The following is a 15,387-nucleotide window of genomic DNA, read 5'->3' on the forward strand; positions in this document are numbered from 1 at the left end:
GCAAGATTTTAAGACCCCAGACACTATGCACCAGAGTAGTATATAGAACATTTTCTTTATGAACTATGTTATGCCTAAATATTCCCTGAGATTGTGGTCCATAGCCCTCAGTTCCAGTAACTTGGTCCCTCAAGGTATTTGGATGTGTCTAGGAAGTGTCTGTGACTTTGTCTTAGTCAAGTTGTTCTGACTTCCCCAATATTGTATATTGTCTTTCCCTTCAACAAAGTTAACACTTATCTAGAGCTCCGCTACTAACAAAAAGATTGGCAGTTCAAATCCATCAGCCACTCCTTGGAAACCCTATAGGGCAGTTCTGCTCTGCCCTGTAGACTTACTATGAGTTGGAATTGACTCAATGGCAGTGGGTTTCGTTTCTTTGGTACTATCTAGTCAGTGAGTTCCCCTTCCCACCCCACCCCTTGCTCGTAACCATCAAAAAAAAAAAAAAAAAAAAGACCAAACCAAACCCATTGCAGTTGAATTGATTCTGACTCATAGCGACCCTATAGGACAGAGTAGAACTGCCACGTATGGTTTCCAAGGAGGGCCTGTTGGATTTGAACTGCGAACCTTTTTGGTTAGCAGCTGTAGCTCTTAACCACTACACCACCAGGGTTTCCAAAGCAAAGTTTTTTTCTGTGTGTAAACCTTTTCTTGGTTTTTTGTAATAGTAGTCTCACACGATATTTGTCCTTTTGAGATTGACTTGTTTCATTCGGAATTATGCCCTCCAGATTCATCAATATTGTGAGATGTTTCACAGATTCATCATTGTTCTTTATCCTTGCATAGTATTTGATAGTGTGTATGTACCGTAACTTGTTTATCCATTCATTTGTTGATGGTGAGCACTTCAGTTATTTACATCTTTTTCCTATAGTGAATTAATGCTGTAATGAACATGGGTGTGCATATGTCTATTCCCGTGACAGCTTTTATTTCTCTAGGATATATTCCTAGGAGTGAGATTGCTGGATTGAATGGTATTTCTATTTCTAGCTTTTTAAGGAGGTGCCATATCGTTTTCCATAGTGGTTATACCATTTTATATTCCCACCAGTAGTGTGTAAGAGTTCCAGTATTCCCGCAACCTCTCCAACATTTGTTATTGTTGGTTTTTTAAGTGCAGGTAACATCTTTGTAGTTTTGATTCGCATTTCTCTCTCTTAATTGCTGATAATTTCTAGCATTTCCTCATGTGTCTGTTAGCCACCTGAATGTCTTTGGTGAAGTGTCTGTTCATCTGTTTCGCCCATTTTTTAATTGGATTATTTGTCTTTTTGTTGTTGAGGTGTTGAAGTATGTCATAGATTTTAGAGATTAGACCCTTGTTGGATATCTTATAGCCCAAAAATTTTTCCCAGTCTGTAGGTTCTCTTCTTACTGTTTTGGTGAAGCCTTTTGATGAGCATAAGTGTTTAATTTTTAGGAGCTCCCAGTTATCTCATTTCTCTTCTGGTATTTGTGCATTGTTAATTATGGTTTGTATACTACTTATGCCATGTTCCCATTTTTTCTTCCATGATCTTCATCATTTTAGGTTTTTGCTCCATTTTGAGTTAGTTTTTTTGTGTATGATGTGAGGTATGGTCCTGTTTTCATTTTTTTACAGGTGGGCATCTAGTTTTGCCAGCACCATTTGTTAAAAAGACTCTTTTCCACGTTTAAAGGACTTTGGTCCTTTGTCAAAGATCAACTAAACATAGGTGGATGGATTTACATCTGGGTTCTCGATTCTGTTTTCATTGTCTATGTGTCTGTTGTTGTACCAGTACCAGGCTGTTTTGACTACCGTGCTTGTATAGTGGGCTCTGACATCAGGTAGTGTGAGGCCTCCTACTTTGTTATTTTTTCTTCAGTGATGCCTTGCTTATCTGGGGCCTCTTTCCTTTGCATATAAAGTTGGTGATTAGTTTTTCTACCTTGTTAGAGACTGATGCTGGTGTTTGGATTGGGATTGCATTATATCTGTAGATCGCTTTCGGTAGAGTTGACATTTTCACAACGTTTAGTCTTCTTATTCACGAGCATCGTATGTTTTTCCATTTATGTAGATCTCTTGGTTTCTTGCAATAGTGTTTTGTAGTTTTCTTTCTGTAGGCCTTTTATGTTCCTGATTAGATTTATTCCTGAGTATTTTATCTTTTCTAGGAGCTATTATAGATAATTGTTCTCCTGGTTTCTTTTTAAAAGTTCTCCTTGTTGGTGTATAGGAATCCAACTGATTTTTGTATGTTGATGTTGTATCCTGCTACTTTGCTGAATCTATTAGTTTCAGTAATTTTCTTGTGGAATCTTTGAGGTCTCTGTCTATACGATCATATCATCTGCAAGTAGGATAGTATTAACTTCTTCCTTTCCAATTTGGATATCCTTTATTTCTTTTTCTTGCCTTATTTCTGTAGCTAGGACTTTAAACACAATGTTAAGTAGGAGTAGTGATAAAGGCCATCCTTGTCCTTGTTTCCGTTCTCATGGGGTATGCTTTCAGCTTTTTTCTGTTGAGAATGATGTTGACTGTTGGATTTGTGTAGATACCCTTTATTATGTTGAGGAATTTCCCTTCTATTGCCATTTTATTGAGTTTTTTTTTTTTTAATCAGAAATGGTGTTGGACTTTATCAGATGCCTTTTCTGCATCCATTGAGGTGATCACATGATTCTTTTGTTTATGTGATGGATTATGTTTATTGAGTTTCTAAAGTTGAACCATCCTTGCATCCCTGGTATGAATCCCACTTGGTTGTGGTTGGTGTATTATTTTTTATGTATATATATACTGCTGAATTCTATTGTCTAGAATTTTATTTTGAAATTTTGCATCTGTATTCATGGGTGGAAACCCTGGTGGCGTTAGTGGTTAAATGCTACGGCTGCTAACCAAAGGGTCAGAGTTTGAATCTGCCAGGCGCTCCTTGGAAACTCTACAGGGCAGTTCTACTCTGTCCTATAGGGTCGCTATGAGTCGGAATTGCCTCGATGGCACTGGGCTGGGTATTCATGGGAGATAATGGTCTGTAATTTTGTTTTTGTGTGATATCTTTGCCTGGACTTGGTATCAGGGTTATGCTGGCTTCATAGAATGAATTTGGGAGTGTTCCTTTATTTTCTGTCCTCTGATATAGTTTGAGTTGTACTGGTGTGATGTGCTCTTCTCTGAATGTTTGCTAGAATTGTCCACTGAAGCCTTCCGGGCCAGGGCCTTTTTTTGTTGGGAGTTTTTTTTTTTTTCTCCTGTTACACTCTTCTCTTGTTACATGTCTGTTCAGATTTTCTGAATTTGTGTTAGTTTAGGTAGCTAGTGTGTTTCTATAAATTTGTCCATTTCCTCTAGGTTCTCTATCTGTTGGAGTATAATTTTTCATAGTACTCTGCTGCGGTCTTTTTTTATTTCAGTTGGGTCTTTTGTAACGTCCCCCATCTCATTTCCTATTTTGGTTATTTGCTTCCTCTCTCGTTTTTCTTTTGTCAGTTGGCCAGTGGTTTGTCGGTTTTGTTGATCTCTTCAAAGAACCAACTTTCGGTCTTGTTTCTGTTGTTTTTCTGTTTTCTATTTCATTTATTTCTGCTCTAATATTTATTATTTCCTTTCTTTTGGTGGTGTATTGGTTTAGTGCTATGGCTGCTAACCAAGAGGTCAGTGGTTCGAATCCACCAGGCGCTCCTTGGAAACTCTATGGGGCAGTTCTACTCTGTCCTGTAGGGTCACTATGAGTTGGAATCGACTCGACAGCAGTGGGTTTGGTTTTGGTTTTTCTTTCTTTTGGTGGCTGTGGGCTTTTTTTGCTCTCCTTTTTCTATTTGTTTGACTTTTAGGGCTAACATTTTGTTCTTTTTTGATGTGTGCGTTTATTGCTATAAGTCGATCTCTGAGCGCTGTTAGCACAAAAGGTTTTGGTATGATGTGTTTTCATTCTCCTTTGATTGTAGGAATTTTTTGATTCCCTCTGATTGCTTCTATTAACCAATTATTTTTAAGCAAGTTGTTATTCAGTTTCCATGTATTCAGTTCTTTTCTTTTGTCTTCATGTTACTGATTTCTGCTTTCATGATGTTGTGATCACAGAGAATGCTTTGTATTATTTTGATGTTTTTGATATTATTGAGGGTTGTTTTGTGGCCTATTCTGGAGAACATTCCATGTGCGTTGGAGAAGAATGTGTGCTTTGCTGCTCTTGGGTGGAATGTTCTGTATATGTCTCTGAGGTTAAGTTGGTTGTGTCCTTTAGATCTTTGCTGAGTTTCTTTCTGAATGTTCTGCCCTTTACCAAGTAGTGGTGTTTTGAAGTCTCCTACTATTATTGTGAAATTGACAATTTCTATTTTCAGCGCTGTTAGAGTTTATTTTATGTGTTTTGGAGCCTTGTCGTTGGGTGCGTAGATATTCATTAGGGTTATGTCTTCTTGGTGGATTGTCCGTTTAATCATTATATAATGTCCTTCATGGTAGATTTTGCCTTAAAGTCTATTTTATCTGAGATTAGTATTCCCGTTGTTGTTATTTTTGTTTATTGTTTGCTCGATATATTTTTTTTCATCCTTTGATTTTTCGGTGTATTTATTCCTTTGTATCTAAGATGTGTCTCTTGTAGACAGCCTCTTGATGGTGGGTTGTGTTTTTTAATGCGCTCTACCACTTGGTCTCTTTAGGGGTGCATTATCTTTTTTTATTTTGCTGAGTAGGTTTGTTAAAGTATTTGTGGTTACCTTGAAATTTACTCTTATTTTCCTAAGTTTAAACCATTCTTTTATTACTTGATATCACCTTGCCTTCCTCTCCATTTGATAGTTCTATGACTACAGTGTTTATTCCCCCTTTTATTGCTTTGTCATTGATGTCATTAACAAGTTGACAACTCTGTTTCCCTGTCTTTTAGCATTGTTTTATTATTGAGAGTTCTTTACCCAGGTTGGTATCTGGCTGATCCTGTCCTGTATCCTAGATTCAGGTTGTTGTCTGATGGGAGGGGTTCTTACTTCCATTCACCAGAAGGGTGCGGGTGAGCGAGCGTGTTTCTCTGTTTACCAGGTACTCTGTCTCTTGTTGGGAGCTCTGTGAAGTTGCCTTCCTGTACTCCCTGACAGGTTGTTGCTGGCTGTGCTTCATGATGGCATCACTGTGCCATGTCAGTTGGCATGGGACCTCCTCGTTCTCTGTTTTCCATCAGTCCCATCTTCCATTTGGTTTCATCTAGTTCTTTATCCCTTCATTTGACGCTTAGGGATCCAGGATTGATGCTCGTATCTGTTTTATTTAGTTTTTCAGGTCTTTGCTGCAGAGGGACAGCATAATGCGTCTGTCTAGGGTGCCATGTTGTCTCTGCCTTCTGTACAGTGTGATAGTGCTTATAACTTGAGAAAAGGTGAAAATAATGTTTTATTTATCCCTTAAGTCTTCACCTTGTGCATTTTTCCTCATACAGAATCGGTGATTTGGTGCCACTTGAATATTTTTCTTTATATTGGCAGAAATTTAAAATCCTAGAGTATTTAGAAAATTAAAGTCACAAACTTTGAGCCCTTGGAATAGTAAATGTATCATCACTCAGTTTAGCACCAGATTTTGCAGGCAGGCGGGAGGAAATGAGGTATATAGAAGGTAGCTTTAAAGGTGACTGTCAATCAGCTTTCTCCAGTTCGCATAAGTGAGCTAGAGATCTGACTCCACTAAAAATATTCATTCAGTACTAGAAAAGTGCTGTCTAAAACTGATGTCGGAGTGAGGGAAATGTGGATAAATTTAGTTGGATTATGTTTTACTTTATGTCACTTTAATTTATGGCGCATAATTCAGTTAATGATTTTTAAAATTAGATGTTTTTAGAAAATGTAATTTAATGTTAGAAATACGAATACTTGAAAGAAGGTAGCAAAGTTAAAAATAAACTTGTGAAGTAGAAACACAAATTCATGTTTTGTTTGTTTGAATAGTACTGTAGTTAGGTATTAGTTCTCTGGCTGCTAATTGTGTTCTCATAAGTGTATGAAGCACTCTGTTATTTTATTTAGCTTTTGAAAACATTATTATGTGCTGCTTAGGGATTAACTAATAGTATCTACATTAAAAAATTTTGTATTATAAGAAAATTGCAGTACTACCATTTTGATTAGTCTGAATTGTTATTGGCCTTGAAATAAGTCTTCTTGAACTGGAAAAAAAAAAACAAAAAATCTTTCATGACCCTCTCCAAGTTTGTGTACAAACTTCACATAAGAGTTATATATCGTGTACATTTCTGCCAAGTGCCATGGTTGTTTTGATTTTTAATCTTTTTATCTGAAGACTAACTATATGAAGTTAAGAACAAACAGGAATACACACACCACCTAATACTGCAACAACGGTAAGAATGGTACAGAATCTCAAAATGCGAATGTGATTGTCACTCTGCCTTCCATGTGGTGTACATAAGGCTGGATCTGTAAAATCCACACAATCTGTGTGTCTGTAGGGTCTCACACACCATCATTATATTTGTAGATTCATTACATACATGATACAGAACTGTGATTAAATGAGGAGTCCCTGGGTGGTGCAAATGGTTTCACACACTCTGCTGCTTCCTAAGAGGTTGGAAGTTTGAGTCTACCAAGAGGCACCTTGGAAGAAGGCCTGGCAGTTTACTTTTGAGAAATGAGCTATTACAACACTGGAGCAGTTCTGCTCTGACACACATAAGGTTGCCATGAGTCAGAGTCACCTCAGTGGTAACTGATTTTATTTTCTTTCATTTTTGACTAAATGATTATGAAAGTGTTGGTGCCATTGCTACCAAAGTATCTCTTGGCCATTCATTTAAGATGTAAGTAAATATAAACACAAGGCTCACATGTTATTACTGAAGCTGAAGAACCTCATCCCCTTTGATTCGTTTTGGAAAATAGCACAGTACACTGATTATAAATACTTTGTATCTACAAAGTTGCCACTTTCAGGAAATGAAACTACAAATCCAATTCATTCAGTGTTCATTCCGGAATAAAGCACTACACTAGATAACAAGGATACACTTGGGTCAGAGAAACCTAATAGGCTAATGAGTCTACTAGTTATTTCCATTTTAAAAATTAGCTGTGAGGCCTTGCTCATTTATAGGAAGACTCAACATTGTGAAAATGTCAATTCTACCCAAAGCAATCTACAGATGCAGTGCAATCCTGATTGAAATTCCAGTGGCATTTTTCTTAATGAGATGGAGAAACAAATCACCAAATTCATATAGAAAGGGAAGAGGCCCTGGATAAGTAGAGCATTAGTGAAGAACAACAAAGTGAGAGGCCTCACATTACCTGATTTTAGAACTTATCGCCACAATAGTCAGAACAGCCTGGTAGTGGTACAACAACAGATATATACACCAAGGGAACAGATTTGAGAATCCAGACATAAATTTATCCACCTGTGAGCAGCTAGCTGATATGTGACAAAGGCCCAAAGTCCGTTAAATGGGGGAAAAGACAGTCTCTTTAACAAATGGTGGTGGCATAACTGAATATCCATCTGTAAAAAAAAAAATGAAACAAGACCCCTACTTCACACCATGCACAAAAACTAACTCAAAATGGATCAAAGTCCTAAATATAAAATCTAAAACAATAAAGATCATAGAAGAAAAAATAGGGACAACGCTAGAAGCCCTAATACATGGCATAAACAGAATACAAAACTAACAGTGCACAAACACTAGAAGAGAAACTCGATAACTGGGAGCTCTTAAAACTCAGAACACTTATACTCGTCAGAAGACTTTACCAAAAGAGTAAAAAAACAACCTACGGATGGGGGAAAAAAAATTGGCTACAGCATATCCGATCAGGGTCTAATCTCTCAAATCTACAAAATACGGCAGAACTCAACCACAGAAAGACAAATAAGTGAATTAAAAAATGGGTGAAGAATATGAACAGACACTTCCCCAAAGAAGACATTCAGGTGGCTGACAGATACATGAGGAAATGCTTTAGCCATTAAGGAAATGCAAATCACAGCTACAATGAGATACCATCTCACCTCAACAAGGCTAACATTAATTCAAAAAAACACAAAAAAACAGGTGTTGGCGAGGTCGTAGAGAGACTAGAACACTTATACACTGCTGGTGGGAATGTAAAATGGTGCAGCCTCTTTGGGAATCGATTTGACACTTCCTTAAAAAGCGAGAAATGGAAGTACCATACGATCCAGCAATCCCACTCCTTAGAATATATCCTAGAGAAATGAGAGCCCTCACACGAATGTATATATCCACATCCATGTTCATTGCAGCACTGTTTACAATAGCAAAAAGATGGAAACAACCTAGGTGCATACATAGTGGATGAAATGGATAAACAAATTATGGTATATTCATACAGTGGAGTACTACGCAATGATAGTAACGATGAACCCGTGAAACATTTCATAAAGTGCATGAATCTGGAAGGCATTATGCTGAGTGAAATTAGTCAGTTGCAAAAGGACAAATACTGTATGAGACTACTTTTATAAGAATTCGAGAAAAGGTTTAAACACAGAAGAAAACATTCTTTGATGGTTATGAGAGTGGGGAGGGAGGGAGGGGGTATTCACTAACTAGATAAAAAAAAAAACTAGATAGTAGGCAAAAATTATCTTAGGTGAAGGGAAAGACAACACACAATACAGGGGAAGTTAGCCCAACCAAACTAAACCAAAGCTAAGAAGTTTCCTGAATACAACCAAACACTTCAGGGAACAGAGTAACAGGGGCAGGGGTCTGGTGACCATGGTTTCAGGGGACACCTAGGTCAGTTGGCATAACAAAGTTTCTTAGAGTGTTGTGCATCCCACTTTGGTGAATGGCTTCTGGGGCCCTAAAGCTAGTGAGCAGCCATCTGAGATGCATCAGTTTGTCCTAACCCACCTGGAGCAAAGGAGAATGAAGAACACCAAAGACACAAGGAAAATATTAGCTCAAGAGGCAGAAAGGGCCACATAAACCAGTGACTCCATCAGCTTGAGACCAGAAGAACTAGATGGTGTCTGGCTACCACCAATGACAACCCTGACGGAGCAGGAGAAAAGTGTGGTGCAGAATTCAAATTCTAGTAAAAAGACCAGACTTAATAGTCTGACTGAGACTGGAGGAACCCTGGAAGATATGGTCCCGGGACTCTCTCTGTTAACCCAGAACTGAAACCATTCCTGAAGCCAACTCTTCAGTCAAAGATTAGACTGGACAATAAGACATAAAAGGATACTCTTGAAGAGTGTGCTTCGTAGTTCAAGTAGATACATGAGACCAAATGGGTGGCTTCTGTCCGGAGGTGAGATGAGAAGGCAGAAAGGGACAGGAGTTGGTTGAATGGACACAGGAACTCTGGGGTGGAAAGGAGAAGTGTGCTGTCACGTTGTAGGGAGAGCAACTAGTATCACATAACAATGTGTTTATAAAAGGGAACCAACTTGAGCTGTAAACTTAAAGCACAATTTAAAAAAAGAAATTAGCTATAAGGAATAGATGGAAAAAGTAGAGAAGTTTTCATGCAGTCGGAATGAATAGGAGGGATGGGAGCTTGAAATAGTCTGAAGTTGTAAATACAGCTTTTTATCAGTGTCTTACTTTCCCTTCATAGACATACGTTTTTGATATTTGCTATGACTTTTTTTTTTTTTTTTTTTAATGGGCCTTAGGAAACCCTGGTGGCATAGTGGTTAAGACCTATGGCTGCTAATCAAAAGGTCGGCAGTTTGAATCTGCCGGGCGCTCCTTGGAAACCCTATGGGGCAGTTCTCTGTCCTCTAGGGTCACTATGAGTCGGAATTGACGGCAGTGGGTTTGGTTTGGTGTAACGGGCCTTAAGGAAGTATGTGTATGTTTAATGTTTTTATTAACATAAAGGCAATATGTCAGTAGTAATTAGATATTTGAAGAATGTAAATACTCTCCTCCCTCAAAAAACTTAGTCATGGTTCTAACACCTTCTAAGAGTTCTGGTTTTTTCTTTGCATCATAGTTTACAGTTTTTCTTTTTTTAACCTTAATCATTTTCCATATAAAGATACAGTCTTCATATATTTAAGTAGCAGGATAATATTCTATTTAAGCCATATTTTAGTTAGCTTTATCTCTTGTGTCAGACATTTAGGTTCCTTCATGTTTTTCACTCCTGTAAATAAAGTGAGAGTGAACATCTTCATGAATAGAGATTTATTCTTTTTTAGGAAAGAATCTTGAGAGTCGGGAAATGAGATTAAGGAATATGAGGTTTTCACGACTCTTGTAAAATATATATTGCCAGATTATCTTGTTTATTGAAGGTTTTAAAAGAGAGAGTCATTTAAGGGGACTTCTAAGTCAATTGGCAAAATAATTCTATTATGAAAACATTCTGCATCCCACTTTGAAATGTGGCGTCTGGGGTCTTAAATGCTAACAAGCGGCCATCTAAGATGCATCAATTGGTCTCAACCCACCTGGATCAAAGGAGAATGAAGAACACCAAGGTCACACGATAACTATGAGCCCAAGAGACAGAAAGGGCCACAAGAACCAGAGACCTACATCAACCTGAGACCAGAAGAACTAGTTGGTGCCCGGCCACAACTGATGACTGCCCTGACAGGGAGCACAACAGAGAACCCCTGAGGGAGCAGGAGATCAGCGGGATGCAGACCCCAAATTCTCACAAAAAGACCATACTTAATGGTCTGACTGAGACTAGAGGAACCCCGGCAGTCATGGTCCCCAAACCTTCTGTTGGCCCAGGACAGGAACCATTCCCAAAGACAACTCATCGGACATGGAAGGGACTGGACAGTGGGTAGGAGAGAGATGCTGATGAAGAGTGAGCTATTTGTATCAGGTGGACACTTGAGACTGTGTTGGCATCTCCTGTCTGGAGGGGGGATGGGAGGATAGAGAGAGTTGGAAGCTGGCAAAATTGTCACGAAAGGAGAGATTGGAAGGGCTGACTCGTTAGGGGGAGAGCAAGTGGGGGTATGGAGTAAGGTGTATATAAACTTATACGTGACAGACTGACTTGATTTGTAAATGTTCACTTGAAGCTCAATAAAAATTAAAAAAAAAAAAAAAAAAGAGAGAGTCAAATTACTTTGGGATCAGTTATGAGGCAATGAACTGCTAAATAGAACAGTGACCTGGTAGCTGTACTAGAGGCTCTGTATGTGACTTGGGCCAATTAGTGACTTTCTGAGTCGCATTTTCTACATCTGTAAAGTGAGATTTAATTAGCCTGTAGAAATTCGTTTGACTTTTTAGTCCTTCATTAGTCTAGGTTTTCTGACTTACTCAAGAGTATTTCCCAAAACATTCACAAATTATAATGAGATGTGGACCTTTTTTAAAAAAATTTTTAAATGTTTTAAAATACTCTATTGGACTTATAATTGAACATTTGTTTTTAAAAAAGAATTCTAGGAGGAAATGGCTTCAGTTAGGAGTGAAACTTGAGCATGTGGTTTTTAAAAATTTTTGTTCTTTTGGCAGACAGTATGGAATATGTGTTTATTTTTCTAGGTAATGCAGGTTTTTCTGACACAGCTGCATTTTAGAAATTAATAATGTTCATGTGTTTTTTTTTTTTTAGTTGTGCTGTCACTTGATCATTTTATTAAAAAAAAAAAAAATTATTAGACCCAAGAAAAAAAGAGTCAGATAATTCACTGGGGAGTAAAAAGCAGGTAGATGACCCAGTCTTAATCTTAAAAATTATGGAGGATTTCTTTCTACTAGAGATAAAATTGTACTACTTTCGTTAGATGATAATGAGGGATTTTAGCTAATAAATTTGAAAGGGTTTTTTGTAATAGTAGATAGTTAAACCATGAAATAAAATGTCAGGGAAGTTTTCTCTTTCACTGTGCAAGATTTTAGTTGTGTTAATAGCATGATCTGGCCTTTAGCTGAAGATATGAACTGCCTCTCAGAACTGTCTAGTTCTACCACTCTGTGAGTTTCTTAGCATTTTGAAAATTTTGTTTCGCATCAGCCTGTTGCTACAACCCGACATATATTGAGTAGAAGCACATAGGGGAGGGAGTCTATGCCTTAAGGAATTTTACAGTTTGCTGGTATAAACAGGCACTTAAAACAGTGCCACAGAGTGCTACCAGCGTGCTTGAGTTCCTGGACAAGGCAACAGCTCCCAACTCTAGCCGTAACAACTTAGGAAGTATCACAGAGCTGAAGGCAAAATTTGGAATTAACCAGAGAAATGAGCTGTTTGCTTCAAAGGTATGGAGCTGCTCTGACCTGGCTGATTGAGGATGGCTGGGGTTGGGGTGGTAAGAAGTGAGTCTGGGCCAGTAGGCACATGACAGATGATGTGTGTATTCAGTGTTCAACCAGAGTTAACATCTTTAGTGTTACTTGGCCACTTAGAAGGATTTGGGGGACATTTTAATTATAGGAGGAGCCCTGGTGGCGCAGTGATTAAGAGCCATGGTGAGCTATGGCTGGTAACTAAAAGGTCAGCAGTTCAGATTCACCAGCCACACCTTGGAAACCCTATAGGGCCAATCTGCCGTGTCCTGTAGTGTTGCCATGAGTCAGAATCAACTCAATGGCAATGGGTGTTTTTTAATTATAGGAAGGAGCCCTGGTGGCATAGTTAAGTGCTTGGCAACTAACCGAAAGGTTGGTGATTTGAACCTACCAGGCACTCCATGGGAGAAGATGTGGCAGTCTGCTTCCATAGAGATTATAGCCTTGGAAACCCTATGGGGCAATTCTACTCTGTCCACAGGGTGCCTATTAGTTGGAATCGATGATGGCGACAGGCTAATTATAGTATATTTCACTTTAAGGATCTTTTAGCAGCAGTGTTGTTGGGGGGTAGTGGCAAGGATATTGTAGGAACAAAAGTAACAAATTCTTTCAGTTTTGTTTTAGGGGAGGGTGGGCTAAACTCATTGCCGTTGAGTCAATTTGGACTCATAGTGACCCCATAGGACAGAGTAGAACTGCCTTATAGGGTTTTCAAGGAGCGGCTGGTGAATTCGACCTGCTGACCTTTTGGTTAGCAGATGAACGTTTAACTACTGTGCCACCAGGGCAAGTGCCCATAGATTATAAGCCAGTTAAACAGCTTGTTTATCGTATCATAGGTTTAAACCACCATCCTGGTACTTTAAATTTGTTTTTTGCCCCTAGACGGGCCTTAGCGTTGGCTGAAGGTGAAAAAGGGGTACAGAGATACTTGGGTTAGGTTGGGATACATGCCATTTGGAGAGAGAAGGCCTCTACCCTATCCCCATCAGCTGCTCTGTGGGAGAGAAGATATTATCTCTACCCGTGGGGGAATTATTTTTATATTTAGTAAGTTCTATTCTAATTGTCATTTATTTGTTTTGGGTATACAGTCGGTCAGAAATGACCGGCATTTCAAATATTCTACACAACATAACAAGTTAATCAAAGACTTTTCGAGTGGTAAGGGACTTGAATGATCATCAAGTCTAAAACTTGAACTTCAGAGAAAGGAAACTGAAGCCCAGGGAGGGCTGTTATCCCAGGTCCCCAGTGAAGAGCCAGGTCTGAGCCCAGGCCATGGGGCAAATTTGCCTCCAGGCAGCCTACTGTGACGTGCTAATAAATGACCACTCCAGTCTTTTTCCCCAAACAGGAACATGACAATCACATACATACGATTGAGTTTAGTACAGCCCTGTTTTCCTGTTCCTCAGCCCTATAGGCTTGCTATGAGTTGGAATCAATTCGACGGCAGTGGGTTTGGTTTGATTTTATCACCATTTGACCCTCTTTCCCTATCATACTACGTGACTATTTTTAAAAAATACCGAAGTAACTAAAACTCTCAGAATGTGGGAATGCTCATTTTTACCTGTATTGGTTTTAATGCACTTTTCCACATACTTATTCACTGTGGAGCACTTGTGCATCAGGAGTTTTTCATTTTCTACTAAGAGAGAATTAAATTTCTAGAACTGTACTTAGGATCTGTGTCAACATGTACTGGACTGGAGTTCATTATAATGGGATTTTACCTTCACCAAATACGAATAACCAAAACAAAGGGAGGACACTTCCCAAGGGAGTTTAGAGCAACTATTCAAACACAGGAGGAAAAAAATTTTTTGAGAACGTTTTATTGTGGGAAAATATATGTAAAAATTTTTTCATTTTAACCATTTTTAAGTGTACAATTCAGTGATACTAATTAACATTTGCTGTGTTTTGCAACCATCATCATTATCTATTTTTAAGAGTTTTACATCACCCTAAACAGAAACACAACACCATTTCACTAATAACTCCCATCCTCCCCCCAGCCCCTGGTAACCACTAATAAACTCTTATCTCTGTGCCTTTGCTTATTCTAGATATTTCATATAAGTGGATCATATAACATTTGTCCTTTTGTGTCTGACTGACTTCACTCAGCATGCTTTCAAGGTTCATCCATGGTATAGCATGTTTCAGACCTTCGTTTCTCCTTATGTCTGAGTATTACACCATTTTGTTTATCCGTTCATCTGTTGATGGACACCATATTGACTATTGTGAATAACGTTACAATGAACGTTGGTGTACAAGTGTCTGTTTGAGTCTGTGCTTTCAGTTCTTCTGGGTATTTACCTAGGAGTAGAATTGCTGGGTCGTATGGTAATTCTGTTTTTAACTTTCTGAGGAATTAAAAAAAAAAAAAGTTTTTAAGAAAAAAAGTACATTTTTTAAGGGAAATTTTATAAAACCTTGTGCATCTGGAAATTTTTATGATAATAAAAGTATAAATGTGTATTGTTTCCTGAGGTTTCTTTTATTCCATTTGCTTAAGCTGAGTTTTCTAATTTTCTTAGTTTTTTTTTTTTATTAAAAAAAAAAAAAAAGTCAAAGGAAAATATAGTTCTTAAGCTTCAGAACATGAAAGATTTAATGGAAATCTTAGAGCCAGAATCTAATGGATAGATCTTAATCAGGCACTGACTAGGGCATTAAAAGGTAATATAGTGTATTTAACTTCAGGGACCTAAATATGAAATTGTGTTGGCTTTAGGTACTGACTGAAGCACTTGTTTGCATATGCATTTATTTTCTCAGGTACGGGCTCACCAGCTAGTTTTACCACCCTGCGATGTAGTGATCAAAGCTGTTGCTGACTACGTCCGTAATATCCAGGATACCACTGATTTGGATGCCATAGCTAAAGATGTTTTTCAGCATTCACAGGTAAAATAAATACAGATTCACAAGATACGACTGGGTATTGGTGTCTGCCAGTTTTGGAATGAGGCATGAGAGGAGGCACACTGTAACTGGGTGTGTGGTAGGAGCTCTTGATGGGCCCATCAGGCCACACTGCAGAAGCCCTAGGCTGCTGGGCCCCAAGGATGAGGGTCTGCCCTGGCTGTGCTGCCCGCTAGCCTAGCCGGCTGGTTTTAGT

The 15,387-nt window shown here is 38.4% G+C and overlaps 1 protein-coding gene across 1 annotated transcript in view; it reads left to right on the forward strand.

Annotated features, from left to right (window-relative positions):
- FAM120A (family with sequence similarity 120A) overlaps positions 1-15,387 on the forward strand; it is a 189,423-nt gene that overhangs the window by 65,300 nt on the left and 108,736 nt on the right. The window contains exon 4 of the mRNA XM_049896569.1: positions 15,045-15,173. Coding sequence (XP_049752526.1) covers positions 15,045-15,173 — 129 coding nt within the window. The remainder of the gene's footprint in view (positions 1-15,044; positions 15,174-15,387) is intronic.

Source organism: Elephas maximus, chromosome 9 (genome assembly GCF_024166365.1).
Source record: "Elephas maximus indicus isolate mEleMax1 chromosome 9, mEleMax1 primary haplotype, whole genome shotgun sequence".
Classification (NCBI taxonomy): domain Eukaryota; kingdom Metazoa; phylum Chordata; class Mammalia; order Proboscidea; family Elephantidae; genus Elephas; species Elephas maximus.